This window comes from Manacus vitellinus, unplaced genomic scaffold (genome assembly GCF_001715985.3).
Source record: "Manacus vitellinus isolate BGI_N305 unplaced genomic scaffold, ASM171598v3 scaffold_24_pilon, whole genome shotgun sequence".
Classification (NCBI taxonomy): domain Eukaryota; kingdom Metazoa; phylum Chordata; class Aves; order Passeriformes; family Pipridae; genus Manacus; species Manacus vitellinus.
In genome coordinates this window covers 8,874,991-8,898,303 of record NW_021939798.1, presented here as the reverse complement: position 1 = coordinate 8,898,303, position 23,313 = coordinate 8,874,991, and the positions used below count along the sequence as shown (strand labels likewise).

Here is a 23,313-nt window from a genome sequence, read left to right as displayed (position 1 = left end):
CTCTTGCTCCTGGGTCTGAGGGCCCACAAGCATTGCACTGGCCATGCAGAACAACAAAGGTGCTGTCACCCTCAGAAATCCCATTTCTGTGCACAAGGGTGCCAAAATTGTTTCTTTTCAGGTAAGGCTTTTTTCACTTATTTTCTCCCCCCTCCCTTTCCCCGAGGCAACAGAAGTTTTTTTCCAGTGCATTCTGTGGGAGTAGAACTTCACCCCTCAAACCAGAGTTATTTTTCCCACAGGAGGCAAAGAAGGGGGCAGCTGAGAAGCACTTGTGAATATCCCCTCTAGAAGGATAGACCCCTACCAGCTTGTGGTATCATATGGCAGCACAGATAACACAACTGAGAGAATAAAGCCCACGACACAGAGACATTTTGCTACACAACTACCACAGTGCCTGTGAGATGTGCTGTGGAAGGCTCAGGGGGCTGTGCCTGGGCACCAGCAGGGAAAGGGAAAAAAGGAAAAGAGGAGCTTGTCTGGAGAGACTCTTCTGGCTGCTTTATCCAGACCATCCAATAGGTGGGTAAAGGGGAGAGAAAAGGAGGGCACCCACATTCCTGGACTGTGGTTTGGCAGCTCTCTTAAGTGACAAGCAAGTTAAGCACCTTACAGACAGGAGTACCTGTAGGCACTGCTCGTGCCACAGATGTTCCCCTGTGGTCCCCAGGTCCCTGCAGGCAACTGTGTGGACTGTGCCACAGCCCAGTCACACTGCCTGGACCTGGCCTTGGCCAACGTTAAAGAAAAAGGCATCATTGCAACTAACTCTTGTTTGGAGCTCCTGAACATCCATTGCCTCAGGAAGAGGCACCCTCAAAATGCAGCAGTCACCTTAAAACCAGTTCTATCTGTTTGACAATGATCACTGTAGCACCATAACACCATTTTCACTTCTGTGGGAAACCAGTGCTGCACACAACCTGATTTAACTCCACTGCCTTCAGTGGGCCTGGCCCCAAATGGACTGTATGGCTGCAAAGGCTGGATAGTTCCCACCCTGGGCTGCTGTAGGTGATCCTGGTCCCACTTTTCTAGGAAGAACCTGCTGGAAGAGTTGAGATCCTTGCTAGGAGCTCACTGCAAGGCCAGGTGTTAGGTCAGCGTGGCCAGAAATACAGTGAGAAAAAAACAGCACCTGATTGTCCTCTGATAAAACCACAAATGAACATTTGCCCTCCTTTTCTTCATCCCTCAAAAAAGAAACCCCAGCCACACCCTCTTGCCACAGTAGGCTGGGGAGGGGGGACTAATTAATTAAAATCAAGTGAAACATGCACAGTAGAAGTCACCTCTGCCTGGGTGTCCACAACACTAGAGATTCCCAATGTTTATAGTGCAATTTCATTTGACCTGTGGTTGAAGCCCAGTCTCCATCACTTTGTGTGAGCAAGTTCTGCTGATTCCTTTGAAAGTTGTGCAAGACAAGTTTCACCACAGGCTAAAATACCTTCAGAACCATTCAAGTAATTAGACAGTGGCACTGGTATGGCTGAACAGTCAGATGTGTCCATAGAGACCAGACTCAAGCTGCCCTGTGAGTACCATGTGAGTCTCTAATTAGTAAATGTCTGCTCTTTTTCCCTTTTGGTGTCCAGTAACAGTGAGGAGATTCACTCTGCAATTGGCCCTAATTCCAGCACTGACCTGGAAAATACAGATATCTCCTACAGAACGTTGATGTGTGCCAGCAGTCCAGGCAGTGAGTGCCCAGGGGCAGGGCACAAACCACAGGGCACGGCCAGCCAGGACTGCAGAACCTGCTGGGTTTGTGGACAAACTGATCAGCCCCTTCTTTCATGAGATCCTTAAGCATCTCCTCCAGCACACGCTTGTGTTGAGAAGAATCATCCTCCCCTAAGTTAAACACAAAAATAGATCCTCCATCTCCATTCATGCCACACAGCTGACAGATGATTTCCGCTCTCCAGTTCTCTGTCCCGTGGTTTCAGGGAGGGGGAGGTAGCTTTAGATCCAGCAGGCTGTAGGCAAAAATGTTCCAGAAGATGGCAAACAAGACAAAAATGACATAAATAGAAAGGAAGATCCACCATAAAGTCTGATCTTGGAGTCTCTGCTCATAGTTCCTCAGGATGACGACTCCCAGGGTGATTCCCACCATGACCCCTCCCAGGTGGGCCATGAAGCTGGGGTGGGGGCACGGCGGGTACGCCGAGGGGTGGAACCGCAGCCACACGGCTCTGCCGAATTCAAAGCTCACTGGAACAAAGAAGGAAAGATAAATTAATTGTCTGCCCCTTCTTGAGTCCATCTGGCAGGCAGCACTGAGTCCCCAGAGAGACAGAGAGGGAGAAATTGCATGGCATGGTGAGCTCAGGGAAGCTGGGAAGCCTGAGCTGTGTCAGGGCTGTGGTGCACAGAAATGGGGTCTCTCCAGTGCTTGGTAAGTGGGAGTGTAGACAGGTGGGGGAATATTCACCTCCCAAAATTTATACCAAAACCATAAAAAAAAAATGAGTTGGAATTTGAAGACAGCTGCCTGTGATGAACACATGGCTTAGTTTCCCTTGTGCCACCCTGGGGATATGGCCAGAAGATAATTCATTAGTGTGTGGATAATGCTGCTGCCACCCCAGATAGGAAGTGCCCCAGGAAACCCAAGTATTCTCATTACAAAAGCATTGCTTGTTTTAGGAATCCCAGGAGAAGGTGTTTAAGTCCCACATCTCCACAAACACAAGCTGGCTGATGACAAACCCTCGTTCACAAACCATGGTGCTGAAAGCCAAAATCTGCAGTTGGGAGCGATGTGGTTTGTGCTGCCAGAGGGTCCAGCTGCAAGTTCCTACCAAAACTGCTGCAAAGTCAAACTCCCTGAATCAGCATGAGCTGTTATGACAAGGACTAGCAAAGCAGGAGTCCTGCATGCCAAGGCCTGGGTGATACTCACTACAGATCAAGGCGACAGCCATGCGCAGCAGCTTGAACTGGCACTTCATCCCAGACCAGTTCTGGAAGAGAGACAAGGAAAACAAAGTGGTGCTGCATCCAAACCTGGCTGTTACACTCGGATCTATTCTCTCCACCCACCACTCCACACACAGATCTGTCAGTCCCAGAGGCCATGGCCATAAAGGATATTTGAAATTCTGCAGCTCAGACCTTTAGCTGAGCATACAGAAATAATAAAGACCTCAGTAAAAGCATATCAACACTGCCATAAGAAAGCCTGGATTCAGCCTCCTCTCTCTTCAGACTTGGTCATTAATCAATATAGTGGAAGAAGAATCTCTGAATGATAATCAGAAATCACAGGAGAAATATTTAAATTCCTCCTTTCTCATTTGCACAACATTTGCAAGCAGAAAAAGAGATCAAATTTTGAGGAACTCAGAAGTATGACTGCACCATTATTATTATTCAGTGACTAAATGAAATTTCTCCCATTGAAAGCAGTCTGAGATCCCAAGATAGTCAGGTCTCTTGTGAAAACCTCCCTGTTCATCACGCTGAAGAAATAATAATTTAAAAAAATACTTGTAAACTCTTCAGCCTAACTTTAATGGTACCCAGTGATTTCTCAGCCTGCTGAAGAAATATTTTCCAATATGTATTACATATATTCAAGGTTGATGTGGGATCTGTCTGTAAATCACTTCTGGGGCTGCAAAAATGCAATCTCTACAAAATAAGTAACTCGTTTTCTCTCTCTCCACAGAGAAACCTAACCCAGTCAGAAAGCTCTGAGCTCATGCTGATTAATACTGTGCTGCTTCCTTCAGCTTTCATTTCCAGGTAGCTGCTTTGAATTCCTCCCCTCACTCTTTTCCTTGGGGTGACATGCTTTATTGCCTCCCCCTGTTGGTTATTTTGTGTATTTAATTCCAGTAATATTTCTTTTTACAAGCAGGAATGTTCCTATTTCCTTTCACTGTCAGGAGGCTCAGGGGAACAGTGGCTTCAAGAGACCCTCTCCAGACCAGCCCCTCCTCTCCCAGCACCCAAAGCACCTGTGCCAGGCAGTGCTTTGCCAGCAAACAGCCACAGTGTCCTTCAGCATCACATCTAGACAAGAAGTGAGCAAAGACAGAGCAGAGGGAGAAAGAAAAGCAAAAAAAACCCCTCCACCAGAACTGGAAAGGCAACAAAAGTAATTTCAGATGATAAGAGAGGCAGTGGATAATGGGGAAATATAGATGCTAAGGCTGCAATTGCTAAATAAATTTGGAGGAGGTCAATGAGCAGTGAAATCACAGACCACTTTGTGATGTTTGAAGAAGTCTGGGAAGGTAACTGCTGAAGACTTTCCACACACCTCTGGCAGAGCCTCTTCCTCTAAAGCAACCTTTGTTCCTGTGAATTGTAGTGTTAAAACCCCTGTGTCTGCATTCCCACCCTGGGAGGCAGAGGAAGCTCCCTCCTGCTTCTGTTGGCACCGTGGCAGGGAGCACAAATCATACTAAAAATAGCTGTGTCTAAGGAGGCAATTCCCCAGCAGAAACCCTGTGGTACAGGGTAGCCCCTCTCCTCCACTCCCTGCCTCTGCCAGCCCTCAAGTGTCCCAATTTGGACACCAGCCCCAGCTCATTCATGCTCCGAAAAGCTCGAAGATGGCAAAGGAGACCAGTTCTGCTCAGGAAATCACTCATTTCCCTGCTTCCAGCTGCTCCAAAGCCTGTCTGGAGCAGCACCATTGTGGGGCACAGCTGGAGCCTGCTGACTGCACTGCACACAAGCTTTAAGTACAAGGTTTTCTTTTAGGCTTGGCTCCAGGACCACCACACACTCACATGTTTGCCAGCACCCATCCAACAGACCTTATTTCTCTGCTGCAGCCAAACCATGTTATCTTCCCACTCAGAGCCAGGGGAGAAGGATTATCATCATTTTTATGGTTATTCTGCTCTGGCATTGTTGGCACAGGACAGACATGCACCCCTGTGGCACCACACACAGTCCTCTCTCAGCGAAGCCCTTTTTGCCAGTGTCAGCTGAGGAGACCCCCAGGCAGATGAGCTGGGCTCTGCCACCACCTAGGGAGGGCTGGGGTGGAGCTCCTGCTTCCAGCTTTAGAAGAATGATGCTGCTGCTGTTTACTGACCTTTGTGAAGTATTTCATTAGGTGAAACAGCCAAAAGAGGCATCACTAGATCACCCAGGGTTCAGCTCCAGGCTGGGTTTTACAAATGGAGATAAGGGACATTCTGCACACGAGTGCACTGAGCACTAAATTTCACTAGATACCCACTAAAATTACACAGCCCATGCAGACAGAAACACGTCTGCACCTTCTGCAGAGCCAGGCAGCTCCTTCTCCTCAAACACTTGGCAGCCCTTGCAAGGATAGCTGATAGCCTGGAGAACACTGGTAAGTCTTGGATTACCAGCACCTTTGGCTTCTCCTGGCGAGCTGTCAATCCTCAGGGGACCGAGCCACCAGCCCCAGTGTCACATTCCCATTGCAGGAGCACACCACTGAGACAAGACTTAACTCTGAATGACCAACAGCTGAGCCAGGCCTTATTTCCAAGCCTTTTGGGCCACCTGGCTCACTTTGGAGAGGTCAGACAGTCCTTCTGGTACTCACCATCACTATATTGGCCAAGTGAGCGGAGACAAGAGCATACACACCTCCAGAGGAGCCCACCACCGGCGCCCTCATGTCAGCCACTGACACTGCCAGGGACCCTGCAGAAAGAACAAGGGTTTGGGACAACTGCCAGCCAAAAAAACACACCCTCTCCTCCCCCACATCCCTGCTACTGCCTGGTTGTGCTAATTGCTGCAGGTCAGTAATACAGAAAGAGAAAGAGGGGGGAATCGATTGGCTTGTGGAGCCAACCCAGTCCTGTAGAACTGCCAAGACAGTGAGTGATTGATTCCTCTGCACCTACTTTAAAAGCAGCCAAGCAAGGCAGCAAAGTATCTTTAGACCTGTGCTACAAAAAGGCATTTATACCCTGACTGAAATAACAAGGAAGCAGGAGGCAGACAAATGTCTGTGTCCTGTTTCTCACCTGAAGATAAAATAGAAGGAGCTCCCGTGTTGGCAAGACAAATATTTGCACGGGGAGAAGGAACTCTGGACTTGTAACTTAGCATAGGCGTCTGATCAAAGCACAGCTTGTTACTTGTAAAACTTCAGAGTAAAACCAGCTAAAAATATCCTGGATGGGGGCAGGAGACACATGACAGCAAAGTGACAGGTCAATCACATAAAGGCACCACTGGTAACAGTGCACCCAAACACAGACGCTGCTTCTCCTTATCCCAGCTGGAGGCTTGGATCTGCTCAAAGCTCCTTTCATTGCCAAATTTGAGAGTAATTTCAGAGCTAGAGAGACAAAGGCAGATTTGGTGTCACAAGACAGGGATAATGAAGATCTTTTTGATGAGCAGGAACAGGAAAAAGACACTCTGGTAAATCTTGAGAGAGTCCTCAATAGTACATAATCTAACAAACTTCTGTGCTGATTGCTCAGCTGATTCTGGGTCAAGAAAGTGCTGAGGTTCCACCAGGCAACTGTGCTGACAGCTCCCTCCTTCACTGTATGGCCCTGAGACTCCTCAGCTCCTCAACACTGCCATTAAGGAAAATGTTAATGAGGAATAAAGGAAGGAGTAATGAGAACTTGCAGTTAAGTCCTCAGACGCTGCACTGAGACTCAATTTCAGCTTCAACGTGTCTTCTTAGTCATGTCAGACAGATGAGAAAAAACCCATAAAATTGTGGCCCATGTCTACATTTTACTGTTTATTCCTGACTGTTTAGGAGCTGACTGATCCTTATATTGCCACATCCTCATCATGAGTATATCTACTTCTCTCTCTCCTGGCACATATCAAAGAATTAAGCACGTTTCACAACTGGCTAACAACTCCGATGGGTATCAAGGGATGCTTTTCTGCCTGGCACTGTCTGGTCTCATTTGTAGTTCCATTCTGCAGCAAGAAAGGAAGTTTTCCCTTTCCATTTGGCACTTTCTTCTAGAATTTATAGGTCATAAGGTGGGAAAGGCAAGCCCATGGCCTCAGGAAGGTGAGAGGCAGCTGGAAACTCCCAGTGCTCCCCTGGGCTCAACTGCAGCAGGTTCAGCGTTCCCCTGCCTCCCTCACCTGGCACAGGTGTATTTACACACACCAGTGAATCTCCAGGCTTTGGTGGATGTATCTATGCAGAAAAGCTGGGAAGTTACAAATTGGGAACCACTTCAGTGAGTGCTTTTTAAAATCACAGTCCAGGGACAGTGGAGCTGGTCTGCTAATTCCTTTCTCTGCATTAAATAGTGTGGTGTTTGTACCGGGCCTCGTCCTGTGTCCTAGTCCAATTACTCTTTCCACAGTCTCTCTCCTGGAATGTAGGATTTATTAGTACCCAACACAGTCCATTTTACAAAGGCTTTATCTGCTCATTATGGAAAAAAAATAATTACGTAGCTGGGAAAATACACCCAACCAAACACCATAAATCTGGAACTGAGGCAGTCAGTCATTGTCTGAGTTCCACTGTGAAGCTTCTGGTTGTTCTCACACCCTCCTCCTGTTTTAATTAGATGTTGATCTATTGTCAGCTAACTTCCATCACCTCCAAACTGCTGGAAATTCCAAACATAAATAAAAGCAATAGAGCACAAGCTGAAAATCAATCAAATCCTGTGGCTTCATGATCAGATGAATTTTCCAGACTGCTGTGCACTGCTCACAACCTACAACCAAATACTTCCTGCTTACTCAGGCTGTAGAAAGCTGATAGGACAAATGGAGGCAGATCTGGCACAGGACCAGCATCACCTCCACATTCAGCAAGACCATCTAAAATAAGGCTATTTTAAAGTAGCAGGTTGTTGGTGCTTTTTTAGGAGGTCTCCTAAACACAGAGCCTGTGGCTGGATAGAAATAGATGTCCAGCTGTACCATACTTCCCACTTCCAGCCCCCAGAAGGATTTCGATGCCCAGATCAGTGACTGCTCTTCTCCTGATCCCAAACGTCACAAAACATTTCTCCTACACCAAAGTCAGCACAGGCCATTTTCAGCTGCTTCTCCACCCGGGGCATCCAGAGGTGTCACCTACCTGCCACAACTCCTGCGACGTACACGAAGCTGATCCTCGCCGCTCCGTGCACCATCTCCAGGGGAACCCCGACCAGGAGCTGAAGGACAACGTTGAGTCCAAGGTGTTCTATCCTGCAGCAAGGAAAAACAACAGTTGTCCTCTCTTCCAACTCTCTGTCTGCCCTTGAGGCAGAGATGTCTTGGAAAGAACAATCAAACAGCACCTGCTTCATGTAAGTAGATTGTAATGCTGGGAAAAACAATGGTTCCTGAAAACCTCAGGCCCAGAGCTGGGATGTTTCTTCCCTCCTTGCTGCTTTTATCTTTTTCACATCCACCCAGATCCTTTCAGCCAAAGACCTCATAGAATGTTTGGTTCTTAGTCAGAATTTTTTTTCTTTTTTTCTTTGTTTGAAGGAGTTAAATGACTTGTCAAAAAAAAGCAGCAAGATGGCAGCAGAGCCTGGAACAGAAGGGAGAAATGTGACCTGCTCTTCTCCTCTCCCCTCCTAATGACAGAGCCTTTCCCTGCACATCACAGTGCCATGATGGGGAGGGGGTGTTAAGTCAAGAAGGAGGTGAGTCTGGAAGTTCCAAGGCAGTTGAACCATAATGCTGCTTAACAGTGTATGCTGTTTGACTCTTTTCCGTGCCTAATTCCATGTGATCCTGGTCAGAATGGGAAGCACAGGGTGTTCTGATCTCTGGTCGGGGCCAGGTGTATTCACTGAAGCTCTCCCTTCACCTACCCTTGTTCCCAGTACTGTCCATAGCAAAACTCCTGCTGAACACTAGGGGAAGAGCTGAGAGAACTCTTGGAGAACCCCCCCCCGTCCCACTGTGCAGAGCCACCCGCAGCCTGGGGGCAGAGTGGGACAGCTCAGATGTGCACGTTGGGTAAAGGCTCCAGTGCAGCAGCTTTGGCCTGAGCTGAATCAATAGTTTCAGAGCAAGTTCTTTGGTGCTCTAATCAATACAACTTAACAAAACTGTCCTGCCACTTTTCAAAGCTCTAAAAAAATATTTTCCGTCTGCAGGATCTTCCAGTGAGGTAAAAACAGCACCAGGGTCCTGAACAGGGTCCTCAACACCGAGGTAGTGCCTGAGATTTTGCCTGGGCTCACAGGGCTGTGACATCCCACTGGAGCCAGAGTATCCTGCTTTTTGTGTGGAGAGTACCTGAGTCTGCTCACAAAGCAGGTGGATCTAAATGACACAGAGGTACCTTAACACAGGCCAACGTCTTTTGGGGGAAAAGAAAGCAAGGTAGCTAATGCTTTGATAACCTACATCCCATTTTGCACAAGAAAAGGGTGGCTCACAGGCAGCCACCAGCAGTCTTTGGTTTAAGTTGTATGCATTTCCACTGTTTTGGTCTTTTTTTCATGTTACCATAGCAATTTCCCATATACATCAGGGAAAAACACTGCTGGTGAGATGCAGTAATGACAGAACAGTCTCACAAATGAGAATTTAAAGTTGGACCGGAAAAAACTGCTAGAAATGATACTGCAGGAAACAGTCCTTTCCTGACATCTTAATATTTTTGTTTGCATTGAATTTCTCTCCAAAGATAAATTTCTCTCCTGCACGAGACACTCAGCACTGCAATTTGTCATCATGGAAGCTGCTGCATGGAGCTGAGTTCTTTCACTCCCTTCCTCAAGGCTTTGGAAGCCACTGGACATGGTCATACTCTGGCACTTGTTCTGGTCCTGCATGTTCACAGAACTCAGGAATTGGATTAGGAACAACCAGCAAAGGTCAGACTGAGATCACAGAGAAGAGTCAAAGCATCCCAGTGCCCTTTCCCAGAGGGGAGGGCAGAAGCCTTGGCTAGCACACAACATCATGAGGTGCCACCTGACATTCTCACACAAAGCCCTGGGCCTGATTTTTCAAAGGAAGCTTTTGTAAGAGCTCAGCAAAGTTTATCCTGGACTCTAAAGAGACTGCTCTGATTCACAGCTGTTCTTAAAAGACTTCCCAGGAGCAATCCCATTCACTTCTCTTCCCCATCATGATAAGAGCTTTGAAGGCTCCACAGTCAATAAGAACCCATAAAATATAATTACCCTTTGCCAGTGCTGAATGTGTCATTCTTGAAATGACAATTTCATTGATTTATTAAAGACTTTCTCCTTCCCTGGGACCAAACAAATGGGACTGAGCATCAATGCAAGTCATTAGTTATGGCAGTGATACAAATGTGTGGGCTTCAGATAATCAACGTCTGCTTTTCATGAAAGCAGAAGGGCAGAATTTACAACTTTGCCTTTTCAGCCTTGGACAAAGCTGCCTCCACCAGGACCAACACACAGCCTGTACATTTTTGGAATCTTTCTAGAGGCACAGCCAGCCAAGCCTTAGCAACTGCTGCCTTCCCCAACACCTTCTGGCTGCCACTGGCTCTTCAAAAAAAGACCCAGTGCACTAAATTAAGGAGCAGTCCACATTTCCATTTAAAAGTCTCAGCTGGAAGCAGGATAACAATGGACCCATGGCATTGTGTTATCCTCCCGTTTGAAAACGAGAGGAGAATGATGGGCATCCACTAAAAACATTATTACCTTTCCAAGATTTATTGTTTTTCCTCCCGAGAAAGGAGCTTCACACACAGAAGTCAGCAATAAAGGAACATTTAGCTTAACTCCACACACTGCAGATAAATCACAGGGTTTATTGCTCCAGGGGGACTCTCCATTGTTTTTCAGGCTGTGTAGCTAAAGGATTTGGAATCCATCAGCACAAGGAGTCCTCTGCTCAACACCTTCCCTGCTGCTCCACTCTGGGCCAGCCACAGGGGTGACATAAACCTGGGAGTGTGTGACATAAACCTGGGAGTGTGAGCAATGGCAGAGTCCTGCCTGCTCCAGGGAAGGGTCACCTGGCACAGCTGAGGGAAGCAGGACACAAAACCTGTCCCTGTGCAGGTGCTTCTCTGCAAACAGATCCCAAAGCAACCTGTGGTCGTGTGAGTGATGCAGTGAAACACCACCAGCAGCAGCAGAAAGCCCAAATACAAATCAACATTAGCTAAAATCAAGTGTTCTTTCCTTTTCCAAGCCCAGTTTTCCCCCTATCCTCAGCAATGGAAATTCCCACTTCTCATGTTACAAAACCAGCCCCATGTCTAAGCCCAGCAGTCTCCTCTTGCACATTGAAACCTGTGTCCAGTGCATTCCTTGGAGGGACTCAACACACACAGTACAGATTTTGCCACGTTCAGAAGTTTCTTCTAAAAACTTTTTCCTACTCTGGAGTGGAATCTGTTCTGTCCTGTGATTTTTATCCAGAGATCTGGGGCACATTTTGTGCTTCAGGGCAATTACACCCCAAGGCAGTTATTCCATGGTAGAGAAGAGACATCAGCATATCTTCCATCAGAAACATGGAAAAAGAAAAAGATCAGCTTGATCTTTCATAGAAGAACATTGACTGATGGGAAAGGCTTTCTATTTAAGAACAAAGGGTCCTTATGCAGTTTCAAACTCTAAACTACTGCTGAAAGGCTTGTTGCTGTAATTTTTTCAATGACAGAATTAAAGAAAATTGCAATTATCTGCCAGGAATGTGTGAAGATAATGATCTGAGAAACTGCTCTGAGGGGGTAGAGTGTTTTGTACAGGGATGAACTTTCCTGTGGCACTCACTCATCACCATGGCATCAGAAACATCACACAGCTAAGTCTGTTGGAATTTTGGGAGGGCTAGAAGAGAGTTAGGATCCCATGCCTTGTATTCTTTTCCCAAGTCTGCTGCATATGAATGTAGGAGGAGTCATTTTACTGTGCACCTTTTGCATTTTGCATGAGATGGACCTTTCTCTGTCCATGTGGTCAGTGGATTGGCAGCTCTTTGGGAACACTGGTGTTTGTACAGTGTGGACCAACTGGGAGCTCAGTCTTGGCTTCCAGGCATTACCTCAGTCCCTGCAGGAGGGACATTCCTGAGTGATGACATATCACAGGCACATCTAAGTGACTTTTCCAACCCCAGCTAGGCAGTCTAGCAAGAACACATCCTTGGAGTTTTTAAATACCAGTCCAGCATCCTTGCAGACTTGTCCTACCACCTGCACAGCTCCTTTAGTGGGACACTGGGCTTGGGCCTGGTGAGTTTTGGGAAGTGTACAGCAAGATGGTGCCAGCACTGCTGGGGAGAAGAGCGACATCTCTGAAGTTCCTTGTGTTGCCTTCTCCCTTCAGAGAGCTGCAAAGGGTTGCCCCCCATGGCTCAACACTCCACAACAGCTCCAGATTTTTACACACAATTTAGAATTGATTTTTAAAAATTTATTTCTGAGCTGATTCTGTCACTTCCTCCTCCTCCTCCTCCCTCTCTCTGGGGAACCTGGCCTGTGGGGAATCTCCAGTTTGTCAGTACTCACCCTGCATGCATGAATATGTAGGTTAGGTACCTCCAAGCCTGAGCACGGAGCTGGGGATGGTACAGCAGTGCATTCTTCAGGTACAAGGGGTGGCTGACTTGCAGCACAAATCTGTCTAATACCACTCCATTGTAAAGAAAAAAGGCAACCTAGAAGAGCAGAGAGATTCCTTGGTAAGCAAATGCCTTTTCTCACTGAAAAGCACTTTGTAGCTCAAAATCATTGAGAAATAAGTTGCATATACAATAATTTTTCTCTCATTTGACAGCACGAAAGTTCTCTGTTTTGAGGAACCTGCAACACATTGAGATAACTCTATATATGGCCTTCTGTAACACACCAGCCACTGAGTCAGGAACTCAGCACCCTGCTGATCAGGCCCACGTTATATCCTCCTCTCTCCAGCACATTACTCAGCATGCTGAGATCTCATCTGGGCAATGGATGAGCAGGTCAGAATATTTAACCCAGTTTCTCTCCCCTCCTCTTTCTCTCTGTTCACGTAATAGAGGCAGCCATACCAAAAATTTGTCTTCCAATTCCATTATTAAAATACCAGTTTCCTTAGAACTGTCCAGTTTTCACTCCTCAGAAAGTTTTGCTGTAGTTTCCCAAGTTCTGTCATACACAAGTTGTTTCAATGACAGGATCACAGTTCTACTTAAACACACCCCGACAGGGAACCAAAGTGGCCACGAGCTTCATGTTTGTCCTTGCCGGGATCTAAACGAGTCCCACTCTGACCCTTGTTTGTGCCCCAGCAGAGCCTTTGGCAGCGTGGGGAGGGTTCCCAGAGGTTTCTGGGGTACTTGCCTCCACAATAGTGATGGTGATCATGAACCAGGGCGGGGGGCAGCAGGTGTAGCTGTCGTAGTACCACTTGCGGTCGATCTCCCGCGGCAGAGTCTCGTAGGCCACGTGCCGGATCAGCCTCTGCGAGAGGCTCAGCCCCGTCTCCTCCAGCAGGGCCTTGCTGCACAGCCTCCTGTTCCCCTGCAGGATGGCCTGGCGGAAACTGTTCGACCTCTTGTTGCTCATCTGGGTCAGAAAGAAAAGGAAGAAGCCATGAGGGCAAAGCAAGGCCTGGCACAACCACTCCAAGAGAACAGCACCGGTTTGGCAGCAGAGGGACCCCACCAGGGTCTTTAGGAACTGAGCCTCAGGATGATCCTGGGTGATCAGTGGGGTGCAAGGAAAACCAGTACCAGGGGCTGCCATGATGATGCCAATAAATGAGGTCAGGGCACAACAGAGGCTGTTGATGCACCTGGCTGAGCTCCCTGGCCTGTTCTCCAGCCTTCACCATCAGTTATCACGATCCACATTCCTGTGTCCTCCATCCCTCCTCAATCTCACTTCCCTGCACTTGTCATCTCTTGGGGCAGAAAGTTTCTCTAGTGTAGCAGCAGGTACATTCACAGCACCTCTAACCCTTGTGGCAGGAGTTGGCTCTGGGCAAAGAAAATCATCTCTTTGTGTAGAACAAAACTGCACAAGCAACAGCAACAAAACAATAAATTAATCCTGTGTACAGGCTGTCTTAGCTCCTGTAAGCCTGGAAGTCTTTACAAGGCTTCTTTTAAAAGTCATCCTCAGAGGGGGCAGGTTCTGAGATGGAGCAGGCTCACAGCTAATTGGTATATACATTATCATCTTACATGCACAGATTTAGCTGTCTATCTTTTTGAGCACACACTTTCCCAATTTGGATGCATAATTAAAGCAACTGCATTTGCAAATTAGGCAGATGGAATTTTATGCCGAGCCTGCTGGGGGCGGGGAACAAACCAGGTCTGAAAGAGCTTGCTCCAAGATTTGGATAATTGCTAATTAGCCCTGATGTCAAACAAACCTCCTGCATTAGAGTCACTGTCTGTACTGGCTGAATCTTTGGCAGGAAGCTCCAAAGGCTCAGTGTGCACACAGACCTCTGCAGAGGGACCTTTTACAGTAAACAGGCAGCAAAGCAAACATGACAGCCTGGTCCTTCTTCTGAGAGAACTGCTAAATGCTCTCAGCAGCATCTCCAGCCTCCCAGAACTGAAGAAGAGATGACACTCACACTACTGCCTCCCAGTTGTCTTGGATCACGCTGGTTCCAGCTGATATCCCAAAGCCAGCAAAGCCCAGTGCCCAGTCAGATGGGGAATTGCTCCAAGCTGGACCAAGCTGCTTAAAACACAGTAATCAGTGCAGGGAACCACCTCCTGTTAATCAGTGCAGGAAGGTCAGGGGCCATCTGAGGTGATGATGCTGCACCCACTCTCCCAGCAGCTTCCCATCCCTCCTCAGCTTCAGTTTGCAGCCTGTCCCTCCCATAGGAACACTGACAGGGAACTGATGTTCTTAATTTTTTAAAAACTTGGGAAAAATTTGTTGTTGTTGCTGTTCTCTTTGAGTGAGAAGATGGTTTACCCTAATGACTCTCTCCTTTTCTCTCTCTTTCCTTCGCTCATTCAGAAAACAGTTATAAAACAACATTTCTGGCAAAAGAAGCAGAAAAGGCAAAGAAGGAAAAAAGAAGGTCCACAAAGATCTTTCTTCCAGTCTTCTCAAGTCTATCACCCAAAAGCTTTTATTTAAAATTGGGGAAGATGAGGGGCAAATGAAGATGGTGACCTTCTGTTGCATTAAGAAAGGCCACTTATATTGAAAGACAATGTTGTCACAGAGAAACACCCACCAAGTGTAAGGCTTTCCTTAGATGTGTGAGATGCTTTTTGGTAGGTAACAGAGGTTTCAAAGGTACCTTTAGCCACCTGGTGAGCTCACTGTGTCTGCAGAAGAAAGCTTCACTGCAGGTCAGTTCTGAGCAGCCTGTGGGAGCTGTTCTGTGAGTGCTCCCTCACACAGTTCATTCTGTTCTCTCTGCCTTTGCTCCTCTTGTGGACAAGAATAAATCCAGACTGAAACTATAAACTGGCCTGAAGATACCAGACAGTTGACTGAAGCTGCTGATGTGCTTATTCCAATCACAGTGACATGTGTGATTTCCTGCCTTCCACCGAACAGTCAGTGCTTTTCCCTGCTGCAGCATTCAGTGGAAAATATAATTGTTTCAAAGGAAAATCACTGTTGCAGTTCAGCATCCAGAAGTGCTGACCACCCTCAGCAGATCATCCCTACAGAGACTGCCAAGAGAGATGGGCAGGGAACTGCAAAGGCTGCTGATGTTCATGTCTGTGCTGAGCTCTTAACAACAATTTCCGTGTGTCTGTTGAGCAGAGGATCCAACACAGGCACTGCTGAACCCTCTGTTATTGCTGAGCAGACACAAAGGGACTGGCTCTGTTCAGTCACCTGGACTCAGCACTGCCCTGTCACCCCAGTGACCTCTCTGCAGTCCTGCTGACGAGCCCAGACAACAGCCAGGGCACTGCAAATTCATCAGCATGGTGTTTCTGAAGGTGTTCCTCAACATACTAAAAACAAATCAGGAGGGAAAGGTCTTCTTAGCTTTAAGAGCAAAATACTGCAGGATCGCTGTGGAAGTCACACCTTAGGTGAACAAAGCCTCTGGCTCTCCTGGGGAGGTGGGAATCTGGACCTCCCAACACTCAGTGACTTGCCCAAGGTTGTAAACTGGAGTTAGAATCCAAGTTGCACAATTTATCTGATCACTAGGCTGTACTGCTTTCAAGCCCTTCTGTTCAGCACAAAGCTCTGCCTTCCTCCTTCCAGAGAGGAAAATAAACCACAGGATCTTCCACACCCCACATAGAAGCTGACATGAGAGCTGACTGCCAGGGCTCAAGGAAGCACCACAGTCCTGGCCCTACTCACAGAACCCCATCCCTTGGTACCAAATGAGGAGGAGATGGGCATGAGGAGAGACAAGAGGATTAAGTCACTACTGCTGCTCTCACCAGCTCTTAATCAGAAGCCTGTTTTGTTCCTCAGACTGACTTTGGAAGACTCAAGTCTTCCTAAACCGAGTCTCGCATATGGTCACAATTTGCTGACTTGATTTTGGAATTACATAATATTGGTATTTATGAGCCAAGTACTTAATCATCAGCTGAAAGAACACTGGGCCCATTGTTGGCCTGCACATTACTGCAGCTCCAGAAGCCCATGGCAGCCCATCCCACTTCTCTTCATGCAACTGGTCTGTGACTTCTGTAATGAGTGTGATGATAAAGCTGCAAGCAGATGGGCACAGCAAACTGTGTGTGGAGAGCGAAGGTAGAAGTGAGGAAACAACACATTCCCTCAGTCCTTCAGGCCTGCAAAATGTTATTATGCAGAGAGAAACTTCCCTTGCAGAACAGCCAAGCTGACCTGACTGGTGCCCAGGAGCTGCCACCTCTGCCCTTTGGCATTACCATAACCAAACAAAGCCAGGCTTAGAGCTCCAGCTCCACTCAAAGTACCTCTCCAAAAGGAAAATATCTTCCTACATAGACCCAAATCTGTCTTCAACACTGAAAACATCAAAACTTAGGATGAGTCCTCGCTGTCTAATGTGGGACAGCGCCAAACTTTGGGAAGGTGCAAAGTCTGGAATGGGGCTGGGCTAATCTGCAGCCTGCAATGGGAGCTGTCCATTCCCTCGGGCAGCCCAGCTCCTCTGTGTTCCTTGGCCACCTGTACTGCTGTGGCTCCCTCAGATAATCAGGCAGCATTTCCCCCATCTCCAGTTTCACAGCTTGTGTGGGGCACAGGACCCTTTCATGGCTTTCTTCAGCCTCACTCAGGAGGTTTTGAAAAACCTGGATTTCTGCCCATTACGTATTGCACCTCTGAGGCTGGTCTGGAGCTATTTTTAAACACACCCAGCTCTGTGACAGGCCTTGCATTCAGCTCTGATCCTCCAAGACACAGAACACTAAATCAGAAGTTAGCACAAGCTTTTTAAAAGCCTCTGCCAGCTCCAGTTTTATAATCCACTTCACTTACAAATTCAACCTCTCCAATCAATTTTGCTTTCAAGATTCACATTTATTTCCTTCCCTCACTCCTCACTTCTACAAAATGCTAATGTGGGCAGAGCTGGCTTTTCCCAAAGCTCGTAGCTCAGCATCAAGTTCATCTGTCACAGATGTTCACATCCTCTGAGTCAACCTGGTGGCACTTTCCCAAACAGTATCAACTGGGAAAAAAGCAAATACCAACATCCTGATTTGGTCTGACCAAGCAGTGGTTACTCAAAAAAAAAGAGGCAGAAGAGACCTGCTCAGCAGCCTGTAGCACAAGACACCCTTCCACTAACACCTAATCATGTTCCAGCCTCTTCCATGAAGTAAGAAACTCCTGCAAAGATCCTCCTCTCGCCTTCTCTGGTGGCCAACAGACCTGCTCATCTGTCACTCATGAGGGGGAAGAGCAGAGGCTGCAGATTCCTTGCTGCCCTCTCCAGTTTTATTTCTTCACTTGAAGAGGCAGGATTTGCAGCCTGGCAGCACACTGAGCAAGTCAGAGGGAATCACAAAAACTAAGGGAAATCTTTCTCTGAAGGGTACAGTGTGCTGCCACCAGAACAGTTTGGATTAGGGTGACCTGAGTACTGTTACACAGTGCTACAAAAATGAGTGCTGATCACTGAAAATGAGGTAGAATCAGCCTGTCCCTAGGAGCCAGCAAGGCCAGGGAAAGCAAAGTGGGTGGTAACACTTGATCTGGAAAACAAAGGCTGTACATTTAATTAGCTAATACATTTTGTGCATTACTGAGGTGCTACATCAGCTTCAAGTTACTACAAAGCTACAGCTCCACATTTCTGTTGGAAGCAGCAGTGTTTTCTTTTTCCCAAGTCACATGAACTCTGTCTCAGAGCTTACTGCTGACTTCTTTAGCTCCATTCCAGTTCACAGGGTGTTCTGTGGAGTAGTCCAGGAGTGCCAACAGCAACTGCTGTTCAGCAAGGATCCAGCAAATAACATCTCAGCTGTAATTCCCTCCTGGTTTGTCTCCTCTCTAGAAGCAGCAAAGTTGGTTAAACACCTTGGTCCATTGTCTCCTCCTGTGGCCTGTGCTGCTCACAGCCAGAATGTTCTCTGTGCATTTTTAGTGTCTCTCTCCCAGACAGCAAAGAGGCACGAGATGCCCCCACTTGGACAGGAAACACTTTGTTATTCTGCACTGTCTCAGACACAGGATAAGAAGCCCCATCTGAAGCTGCTTTGTGCTGTTCTTGCAAGTCCCAGTGCAGAAACAGAAATGGGTATGATTGCAGCATTGTGTTTTACAACTACATGAGATGAATTTCATACATACAGAGGAGCAGGAATTTCCAATGAGTTGCCTATCTGATTTTTTTCAGGCTTTTCTGTTTGCAGATCACACCAGGAGCCTTCAGCTTCCCTGAATTTATTCATTACTCAATTTATTTCCAGAGTGATTTCCAGGGTCTATTCTCATATTGCAAAACTTCCAATTTCAGAGATTTAAGGTGTTTGCCTGAGCTGAGAGCAAGCACATGTGTGGACGTCCTTATTAAGGTCAGGAGTCCTATAATAACATTTTTTGTGCATCTAGAAGTTCACAAAGCATTTTGACATCCGAGGATAACAGAGCTTTGCTCAATAACAGTCCTTTAGCTGGGGATCACAGTGTTTGAGGGAGCAGGCAGAGTTCTTGGTGCTCATGACAATGCTGGAGAAAAGGAGAACCACATACACAGCTGTGCTTGTAAAACCTCTGCATTTAGTAAAATCAGCAGCCTTTCCTCACAGCCAGCACCATCAATTTGGGGAGCAGGTCAATTCTTGCTAAGCTACTGATATAGACAAATTAACTTGAGCAAAAAGCAGAGGTGGCTGATGATCATCAAGCACAAACATGCACCTAAACACCACCATACAGAGTTTCCAGGACTGACAGCTGTGAAGTGAAGGAAATCCCTAATTACACAGGGATTCTGGGTCAACTGTGCTGTTGCTTTCCATCAGGAAGTTCGAAAGGCAGGGAAAAGAGAAGGAGCCCTAAAAAAGTTTGAATGTTGGGAATCAATAGAAAGTAGAGGAGAAGTGAGGTGTCATTTGTAAGTAGTTTAATGTTCTGGCATTTGCATTGCTTATTGATTGGAAAGTGCAAAAAAATGCAGACAAGGATGGAGGGGCTGATGACAGGAAAATCAATGGCTTCTTTACAGGAGTCATTCAATAGCAGTGAAGGAAATTTGCCATTTTGCAGAAATCCATCAGGTGGGTGTGAGCTGGCAGGATCCCCTATTCCCAAAGGAGCAGGATGTATAAGCATTTCACTCCCACCTGCCTCTCATCAGCTCGTGCTGCTCCCGAGCCCAGCGGAGCAAGGAGAGAGGAAAAGGCCCAGCTCTGCTCCTGAGCCTGGTGCCAGTGTGTTGGCTGGCCCTGGACCACCATTTCTGCAAAATAAATGAGATGATATCTCATCCTGCTACCCAAGTGCAGTGCAGCCCAAGTAGTGAATGCCTGCATGGGACTTTGAATATCCCAAACTGTAGAACAAGCAGCTGTTGCTCTAAATACACTGCTGAGTACCGTGGACCACACTGTTTGTTATGCTGGAGCTGAGGAAAACCTCACACCACTGTGATCTCTTTAATAGCTGCTGCATTTCTTCTACTGTGTCCCCAGGCAAGGGGCTACCAAGACAGCCTGGTTAGATACAGCAGGTCTGGGATTGCATCACTGTCACCTTGACAATGCCCGTGGCCTGACAGAGGCTGTGACCTGGATCCTTCAATGCTGGGCCCTGTAATCATACTTTTCTGATTGATGTGAAGTCAGGACATACGGAAGACACTTTCTTTCTAAACCCAAAGCACATGCATGAGTGACCACGACAAAGGAAGGGATCAAATCCCCACGCTGAGTGCAGCAACACACAGAGCAAATGACTACACTCTGCATCCAGAACACATCCAGCTTTCCAGTGAGACCTTAGGGACATCAGCTTCCATTGCTCAGTGACTTTGTCTCACCCAGGTTTGTCTCACTGCTGCACTAAAGCTGCTGGGACTCAGGTGTGCAAAGGCAAAGCCCCTGACTGGCCACTGCTCAAGACATCTTGCAAACAACATTTCTAGGCCATTCTGGACATCTGACAACACTCGTCTACATTTGTGTTGACTCAACAAACTGCCTTGACAAGAAAGGGAGCCATCCCTTCACTAATTGACTCATTAGTAGAGATAGAGAGGCATCCAGATCATGACTCATGCAGTCTGAGGCGTCTCACCTGGGATAAAATGAACGTGACCTAGAAACAATTCCTCCCTGCTGCTGTTGATGCCTAGAGCAGTGCAATGTGATTCCACCCAGCACGTCAACACAACGTTATCTATACATTTTTGTCTGGAAGTGGTGAAATCTCTAGATAAAACAGGAGACATCCAGACTGACAGACGTCTGCTTGCAAACAAATGGCTCCTTGTTGCACCTAACAAGTGATATTGAGAGCAAAAGCCTCTACACCAGCAGCAGACATCGCTTCATGATCTTCTTACAATAGCTCCCACAGTCCCTTCCCATGCAAGTTTGTTTCCCTGGAAAAATCAGCAGCAACTCAGCTCTTAGCTTAAGAGTTCAGTCACCACTGAATGTTTCAGCAAGTCCAAGCAGAATGTGGTGCAGGCACACAGCAAACACTGGTGTTGATAGAGGGAGGGAAAGAGAGAGAGAGAGTCTGTCCCTGCACAGCCCCTGTTTGCAGCAGAGGCAGGGGCTGACAGGCCCTGCCAGCCACACACTCACCAGGTTGACGAAGTCCTGGTAGCAGATCCTGCCCTCAGAGTTGCTGTCAGCCAGGGCCAGCAGCACCTCCAGCTTGTGGGGGTCCAGCTCCGAGCCGTGTCTCTGGAGGAGGGAGCGGAACTTCTCAGTGCTGATGTAGCCAGTGTTGTCAGGATCGAACTGGGACGGGAGGGGAAAGGGCCACAGTTAACCACTCCATGTTACACACACCTCCTGTGCATCCATCACCTGCTGCAGACCCCCAGGGGCTGCTCCAGGCTTTGGTGACACTGCCCTGCAGAGAGGGGTGAGCACAGGCACCACTGTCCACACCACCATCCCATCCCATCCCATCCCCACCCAAGCTTCAGCTACGTCCACTCCCTTCACCTTCCTTCCCTCTGCATCATCATTTCTCCTGCCTGTTTTTTACATCCCTCTCTATCTGGACTATCAAACAAACCAGAGATGCAGCCTGTGAGATAAAACATACTGAAAATGGTTTTACTCCTCTATTTCCTAACACGATTGCACCACATGAATATGCCACCCCTCCTCAAGCCCTTTCTGTGCTCAGTGTTTTTGACAGTCACCTTTCCAGATCACCTCTACAGATGCCATCACAATGGCAAGTGCTTTCACTGCTGAAGAGCTATTTTAAGGTCTTTTGGAGGGAAAGTCTTTGGACAGGGAGCAAAGCAGGTGAGCATTATGTCAAACTAAAAATGACAAGGCAGCCACATGCCATTTTGAGAATGTAAACCAGAGTCCTTAGAAGGAAAGTCCCAGGTGAGGTCTGGAGGGACTCCCACTCTGACCAAAAACATCACTGTTTTCCCTTAGACTAAGTGGTTAATCTCCTAAAAATGCCACTGACTGAAGGGAGACACCTTTACAAGGCTGTCCAAACTGAGGGCTGTTCAGCAGCCTCCGGCCATGCTGAGCTCTCCAGGGCTCTCTGTGAGAGGCTGCAGGGCACAGCCATGGCAAAGCCAGTGCTGGCACCACACCGAGCACGTTTCTTTGGTGCTTGGAAAACTGCTGCAAGCTGCCAGGCCAGCCCTCACTAGCCCTGTGCAGTCTGATCTCCACCAGCTCCCTGTTGCTGGGAGATTTGCCTTTGATTTCCCAAACTTGGCTGTGAGGACCCTGGTGCTCAGTGGCCTCCTTTTGTAGATAATGATATCAAGCTTGTTGGCTGGACTGAATGGCTGTCAGGGGGCAGGGTGGTCAGGAGGGAGTCTTTTCATGGAAACATTTGGGACATAATAGGGCCTTGGCAGAGCCAAAAAGGTCCTGACAATCCTGGCTCTTTCCTAATGGAGAACAAAAGCTGAGCAGGCGCCGGGCCCTCGATCAGACACTGCCTTGGCACGGGAGGAGGTGGGCAGGAGGAGGTGGCAGAGGGTGTAGCCTGCCAGCAGCAGGGCTGGCACCGGGAGCAGAACAGCTCTAAAACAGACCAGCCTCAGCCATGGGCAGCTTGTTTAGAGGATGCAGTGCCCGTGTGTGAGGATCTGGCTCCATCTCCTCCTGGCCCCAGCACCTTTGTGCTGCTGCTCCCGGGCACTCTGCTGGGCTGAGGAGGAGGTGTCTGACCTGAGGAGGGGAGATCACAGCTCCTGCTGGAGTAGGGCTGTCTGCCTTTTGGCAAAGCAGCAGCCCCTCTATGAGGAACCTGGGGATTACACAAAGGGAGATAAACCAAGTGACCTGTGCACAGTCAGAGCTGGGCACTCTCCCCTGCTCTCTGCCAAAGGTTGTCCTGCCCTTGTGAAGTGTCCTGGATGCACCTCCCTGACAGCTGGCACCCAGAGCCAAAGGTGGATTTCATCAGCTGTTTACTGTTAAACAAGGGCTTAATAATAATCCCTGGAGAAGTTTAGCTCCCCTACCCTGGCCTACTCTGATGTTTTGAGTTAACAGACCAAACTCTAAACTAAGCCCAGAAGTCAGGGCCTCTGCACTCAGGCTCAGCTCTGTTGCTTTTTGGCTCCTGCTGGGACTCCCAAGACAGCCTAAATTTACAGTGCCCAATCCCAGAGACACATCCCCAGGAAATACAGGATCATTAGCATAATACCTGAGGTGACCTTTCTCAGGGGGAATTTGCAGAAGCTGGGAGATGAGTCATTCAGTGAATGGATCTAAGACCTGCAATCCCATAAATACTGCTTCTTTGTTTCCTGCAAACATCTGACCTAACCAACATCTTATTTAACTGCACCACTTTATCTTAACATTTAA

General features: G+C 47.7%; 1 protein-coding gene across 1 annotated transcript in view; it reads right to left on the bottom strand.

Moving 5' to 3' along the window:
- Window positions 1-1,359: 1,359 nt before the first annotated feature.
- The window catches only part of RHBDL3 (rhomboid like 3), a 36,007-nt gene continuing 14,053 nt past the window's right edge, over window positions 1,360-23,313 (bottom strand). Inside the window, exons 3-9 of the mRNA XM_029960091.1 lie at window positions 21,088-21,246; window positions 13,223-13,447; window positions 12,410-12,558; window positions 8,039-8,151; window positions 5,552-5,652; window positions 2,915-2,975; window positions 1,360-2,223 (exon numbers count right to left, since the gene is read on the bottom strand). Coding sequence (XP_029815951.1) covers window positions 1,952-2,223; window positions 2,915-2,975; window positions 5,552-5,652; window positions 8,039-8,151; window positions 12,410-12,558; window positions 13,223-13,447; window positions 21,088-21,246 — 1,080 coding nt within the window. The 3' untranslated portion in view covers window positions 1,360-1,951. The remainder of the gene's footprint in view (window positions 2,224-2,914; window positions 2,976-5,551; window positions 5,653-8,038; window positions 8,152-12,409; window positions 12,559-13,222; window positions 13,448-21,087; window positions 21,247-23,313) is intronic.